The sequence below is a fragment of the Formica exsecta genome, unplaced genomic scaffold, assembly GCF_003651465.1.
Source record: "Formica exsecta isolate Colony F162 unplaced genomic scaffold, ASM365146v1 scaffold332, whole genome shotgun sequence".
NCBI lineage: Eukaryota > Metazoa > Arthropoda > Insecta > Hymenoptera > Formicidae > Formica > Formica exsecta.
The window spans coordinates 52867-59391 of NW_021850572.1; the positions used below are offsets into that span (position 1 = coordinate 52867).

The 6525-nt window shown below is 27.8% G+C and overlaps 2 protein-coding genes across 2 annotated transcripts in view; both read right to left on the minus strand.

Moving 5' to 3' along the window:
- Positions 1 to 1304: 1304 nt before the first annotated feature.
- On the minus strand, positions 1305 to 3837 carry LOC115238300 (vitamin K-dependent protein C-like). Its single transcript, XM_029811991.1, has 7 exons — positions 3673 to 3837; positions 3294 to 3375; positions 2794 to 2956; positions 2512 to 2717; positions 2153 to 2364; positions 1869 to 1926; positions 1305 to 1582 (listed from the first exon to the last, which is right to left on the minus strand). Exons 1-7 carry the CDS (start codon positions 3772 to 3774, stop codon positions 1461 to 1463), a joined length of 945 nt encoding a protein of 314 aa, XP_029667851.1. The 5' UTR covers positions 3775 to 3837; the 3' UTR covers positions 1305 to 1460.
- Positions 3838 to 5062: 1225 nt separating this feature from the next.
- The window catches only part of LOC115238305 (transmembrane protease serine 9-like), a 9684-nt gene continuing 8221 nt past the window's right edge, over positions 5063 to 6525 (minus strand). Inside the window, 2 exon segments of the mRNA XM_029811997.1 lie at positions 5063 to 5245; positions 5352 to 5554. Of these exon segments, the coding sequence (XP_029667857.1) occupies positions 5063 to 5245; positions 5352 to 5554 (386 nt within the window).

Here is a 6525-nt window from a genome sequence, read left to right on the forward strand (position 1 = left end):
TAGATAAGATAATGCTTAAGGTTTCAACTGTTTCCTAATGTGATTAATAATTCAATAATTAAAAACAAAAATCAGAGGAATTATTAAATTTTAGAGCACTCATAAAAATTTATATACTCAAAAATTAAAAAAATAATATCTGTATCTTTAGAAATATTATATATGAGAAATATATATATAATGTTAATATAAAAATAGAAATTAAATTATGTCTAAATAATAATGTTATAATTGATTAAGTACCCCGCAAGTACCGCGCGGTGATGTTTTATATCCTGCGCAGATTAAACTCAAGATATCGGTAGGACATTCCGATTTTTTAAACAATGTTAAATCCACTATACGCAAACCACATTTTTTATTAAATAATGTATCAGTTTCTGAGAATCCCCAGCCGAGTGCAGATGCGGATTGTCCTCCAAATCGAGAGACAACGTCAAACCCTGTACAAAGAAAAAAGTTATGGGCAATTATTAATCATTTTATTTAGTTGTAAATTTTCTTTTTTGCAGATACATGTATGTATATTAATATATATATATACAACAATTTATAATAACAATTTAATATTTAATTTAATTTAATATTAGTAGAAATACTTTATCATTATTTTCTTTTATCATGCGCGAAATTTTATAATTTTATTCAAGATAAACCTTACCACAATATTCATAATCAAGATCTTCATAAGATGTATCCGTATGTCGATTCACTCGTTTATACCATAGTAATGTGTTTGCATACTTAAATATTAGACACAACAAACTAATTAGTATAAGATACTGCATGTGTAACTAAAGAAAGACTTGACACTTTTACACTAAGACGAGTCTTACTGAACTGACATGTGCTACTTAAATGCGCGCTGTAAATATTTTAATGTCTGTAATATTTCAATGTGTATGACTGTGCTGTAAACTGCGGACGTGGTTTAACCCGCTAATATTTCTTAGATAAGATAATGCTTAAGGTTTCAACTGTTTCCTGTAAAATGTAATGAATTGTTTAAATATGCGAAATGTTTGAACATCATAAAATTATATGCTTGCAATTCGACTGTGACTTTTAGATTATTTTAAATGTGAAAATGTTTAAACAAATATGATGCTTCTTATATTTAGTAGCACATCAAAAATATTTTTACTTTGACAATATTACAATATTGACGATATTATATACACAACACATTAATATATAACATGTTATTTTTTTATTTTATGCATATTTTATATATATAAATATGTATATATAATAACAAAGAGTGTATACATATATACTTATGCATTTAAACCCATATTATTTTAGTTTGAGATACTTTGATATGAAAAATGATTTCAGATGCTTTCTTTAGAATATAAATTATAGCAACAGATATACATCAATAATAAATATTATTATCAATATATTATATTTATGGAATAAAACATTTGCATAGCATGATTAAGAAAATTAGCATGTTATTATTTGGTACAATAACACGCATCTTTAGTGTGTTGCAATATCCAATCGAGGCGCGGACCAATTTTCGTAAAGACAGTTGGTCTAGTAACATTATCGCATTTATTTACGCTTGGAATAATACCTGTAACACATATAATATATATTTTATTGGCAATATATTTCTTCAGTTTCTCAAAAGTTAATATTTGACACGTCAATCATGAAATATGTACGTATAATTGCGCGTTCGGTTAAGATTTATAAATCGAGATTCAAGTTTGTATAAAATACATAAAAAAAGTTATCATTAAAAATTATTATTAAATATAGTTGTATATTTTTTAAATGTAAATATTTCTGATAACTTTATATTTTTTAATATTTTTTCTATCTAATCATTTTTGTTAACAACAAACAGTTATACTTACCAATAAGGTCATAAACTCCAGAGTATGATCGATATTGCACAGAAGACCCGATATCATTCTACAGATATACAATATTATTTTTTGTTTTATTAATGTTTAATTAAATGTAAGTGTTATTCGTGTTATAGTAAATTTATTTTAATTATAATATTTTAAAACAATTAATTTAATACAAATTATTGTAAATTGAGAAAAATGTCATTATTTTGCATTATCTGCGTTTATTCAACAAATTCAAACACACTATTCAAGAGTATATTTGTAATAAAATATATTTAATTTACCTCGCACACCAGAGAACTTGTACCCACAACGCCGATGCATCCGTAATCGTCATTGAAATTCGTCGGATTCATTCCTGATTTTATACATTCGTTATATCCTAGAATGGGAAGTCCTAATTTTCGTGGTCTACATGTCCAAGTGTCAATATCATCTTCGGATTTGCTTATAGTCCAGCCACTTAAAGTTCCAACTTGGCCAAGATAAGTTGATCCTATATATATAATTCAGTGTCTCTTATTATAAAAATTCGTGAATATCTAAGAAATAGAATATATATCTTGTGGAACATATAAAATATATATTCTATTTTTTAGATAATTACAAATTTTTATGATGTAAATCATAAGACCGGACAAACCTGGATTAGGTAAACATACTGGCGATATTCTTTTCTCAAATTTAGTTGGCCGACTTAAACGAATTAAAGCTAAATCGTGAGTATGCGAATCCGGATTGAATTCTGGGTGCAAAGTTATGGATTCAACGCTAACATTTACTGATGAAACGTCCAACGTGCATCTGTCATATTCTCCCAAGGATATTTTTATTTCGGGTGCTGTTGTTCTATCGGAAAAGATATTAATTATATATGAATTGTTCAAAAGAAAAACAAGTCTATATAATTTCTCTCTGTACAAACCCAATAACTTGGCTAGCTGCTGTCATGACATAACGATCATTTATTAATACTCCACTACTTATCTTGGATTTTGCGTGAATATTTGCAAGCCAGGGAAATTCATGCGATTCTGTATATTCACCACCCAATAATCGCGTTGCTTTACGATTTGGTCGGCCGCATACTACGATATAAAATATCGAAAAAATATTTTATCAAATATTGTATATAATTTAGATTAAATGTATACAAGAAAAACATCATAAGTCATAAATGATTAAGATAATTAATATGCGAAACTATAAACAAAATATATTTTCAATAAAAAATGCAATAATATTTGATTTACACAGTTAAAAAAAATTGATACAGAGAGGAAGCTCTTAAGAAAGTACTTGTAAAATTTCAAAAATATTGAGTTTTAAGAAATTTCTTATATTCTTTGCTTTGTGATTTAAATTTATATTATAACAAACACTCTCTCTCTCTTTAATTGTAAAATAATTATTAAAGTTACTCACAACAGGCACCACAGGTTCGGAACCTTCCAAAAAGTAAATCCAAAACACTGCGTTCATGTCTGGATGTAATTTGATCATCGATCTAGTCAACAAATGCATTTACGAATTCTCATATTTATAAGTTTTATTTGATGTATTTATAACAATACTTTTTTGAATAAAGACGAAAAGACGAGAAATATAAAAAAAAAAGTTATAAAAATTATTGTAATCATTACTCAACAGAATGGAAACGTATAGACATATATTAGAAAAATTTTTAATATTTTCCGCTAATGTCAAATGTATACAGTTTAAAAAAGTGTGTAGAAAGATCGTGCGTGAAAATAGATTATTATAACAGAATTTAATGTAGTAAGACTAATATGAAGAGACTTACGGAACGGAGAGGAGAAATGATGATGCTTTTGTTGCAAAAGGTTGTACCGAAATTCACTACGAAAATACAAACGAGATATTTGACATAATCTTGCAGCTTCATGACTTTTCTGTCGGTAGTCGAAGCAGTACTGGTCTTCGCTCAAGCAACTGGTTTGCGTCGTATAGCGAGACTATCATCGCCCGCATCCCAGAAAATCCTCGAGAATGTAAAGTGTACATCCCCCATATTCCTTATGTTCGCATTCAAATTCGCATTTGCCGGTTTTGTCCTTGTATCTGTGTGTATGTGTGTATTCATTTCGTTCTCTTTTATATTTCATTTTGCCTTAAAGCCGGTCAGTAACCGGTTCGCTGATCCCGTTACATGTTTTCCGGTATTGCGACCAGTATGTCAGTTAATATCAATAAAATTTGTCTGACAGCTCCGACATTTGAAAAAGTTTAGAAATAAATTTTGAGCCCATAATACAAAACCTCCACATTTATATTAATTTTTATATATGTGACATCATTTAATTAAACCGGTTATTTTATATGTACTTCTATTAAAATTTTTTTACGATTGCTTTTAGCTATACATCTAATATAATAAAAATACATGTTTCTTTAGAAAATAAGAATATTTAAATTTTAGATATATATAATTGTTAGGTAGATAATGGATATAATAATATTTATCTTAATCTTGTAAAATTATTATAGCCTAAAAACCAAAATTAAAAAAATCACGGAATGTAATCAATATTACATTTTATGAAAAAAATACGTGATATATATAAATGCATTTAAAAATAATTTTTTATTCAAATTTTTATTGCATTTTTATATAAAGTATTCTAATAATAAACATTTTTCATAAAAGATATAACACTGGTAGCTTAAATCTACAATCTCAATCTCACTATAGTTAATTTCCTTGGTAGTAAAATGGAATATTTTAGCCTTTGGCTATATTTGAGCAATAATAAAATAATTATACAGTATAATATTATTTTCACAAAAATTTTTTCTGGTAACATAATTAACATTACAATGATATTTCTCTGTAATATCATTTGTATTTATACATTGATTGCCTATATCGCTTAATAGATAGATACAAACGACGAGAAAATAATAATAATAAATCGAGAATAGAGAGAAAATGAGAAAATAATATTATACGAATGTTTAGAGTATTTTATCCGTCCATCAAAGCTTTGAGTCTAACACAATATTATTCATAATCATTCATTGTCAGATAAATTATGCATTAAAAATACCGTCAACGAGATATCATTTTTATCCTGAGAATATAGCACAGGTTCAAAGAACATACGGCAGTATGCAAATATCCTTTTGTTTGCTTTTCATCGTATCAACCATTAAAGAGCGCTGAGTAATCATCTTCAGTTGTGTTCACAGAAACAGCCGTCCTTTGAATTCTTCAAAATCCAATCCATATACCGTGTGACCCTTGTGTACACACCTGGATAACCAGGTCGAGCGCATCCATTACCCCACGACACAACGCCAATGAGCTCATACTTCTTGTCCTCGCGTTCCGCTACAAGGGGTCCACCGCTGTCTCCCTATAACATAAAAGAACTATATCGCACACTTGACTACTTCGATAATATCTTTTTTTGTTATTGTTCTTTTAATTTTATTAATTATATATATTTCAGCGATAGTTACTTGACATGAGTCCTTTTTTCCTTCTAGGTAACCCGCGCATAGCATATTGTCCGAGATCATTCGGGGACTATAGCTGGTATTGCGGCATGCTTGAAGACTCATGACTGGAACTTCGACTTCCTGGAGAAGACAGGACGGTTTGCCATCTTCTTTTAATGTGCCCCAACCTGATGCGATGGCATTTACCCCTACGTAATCATTATCTGAAAGGTAATTCTATATTACATATTATAATAAATAATTAATAGCAATTTTCTATACAAATAACAATACAATTAATAAAATATTTTTCTCAACATTTTGTCTAATTAATTTATTCAATTTGATAATATAATTGCATATATAAATATATAATTAAAACATATATAAATATATGATTAAAACTTCCATCAAAAAATGTATAATTATTTTTTATTAAAAATATAAAATACGAATTATATGAAAATTATTTAAAGAAAAAATTGAGAGTTTTTGAATATATGAATCTATTATATAGTTTATATATATTATCGGTGCGAATATGTTTGCAGTAAATTAGTGCGCTTATAAATGTACCATGTCATTGCATGTTAACAAATTGAAGAAGTATTATTGCGTGCATTTAAAATGCAAATTTAAGGCCTCGATTTCAGACAGAAATCTTTATTATTACGCAGTTATGTGTATGCTACGATGATGCATTACAGTTGAGAGAGTAGGTACCCGTATACTAACTGATTTATGACTCGGCTATCGTAATCGTTGTATAATAAACATGACGGTTAGTCGTAGAGCGCGCATATTATTGTTCAATATTACGCTCGATTATGAAAAACCGTATTCGTTAAAATTAACAATTGCGGATACGCTAATTTAATATCGATCGAGCATGAAATTATGAGTATATGTCGAAGGTAGATATCGATAACGCATTCGACATATAAGACTATGGCTCTTATATATAGATACATGTCTTCAGCGAAAACTTTGTCGTGATAAAGTTAGAAAAAACATAGAAATTATTCAATATATATCGAGTTAAGATCGGATAATGTTTATAATAATGATGGTTATTTAATTTTTTTAATGTATTAATTTCGAAATTTATAGCAATATCTTCATAAGATATAATCTCGTTATTTTATCGCGTTTATATGTGTGTATATTTATATTTATATTTATATTTATATTTACA

Coding starts and splice junctions, on each gene's coding strand:
- LOC115238300 (XM_029811991.1), bottom strand. CDS start 3,774: ATGAAGCTGCAAGATTATGTCAAATATCTCGTTTGTATTTTCGTAGTG. Junction 2,957..3,293: donor CCGAACCTGTGGTGCCTGTT/GTGAGTAACTTT, acceptor TTTATATCGTAG/TATGCGGCCGACCAAATCGT. Junction 1,927..2,152: donor CAAGTTCTCTGGTGTGCGAG/GTAAATTAAATA, acceptor GTATATCTGTAG/AATGATATCGGGTCTTCTGT.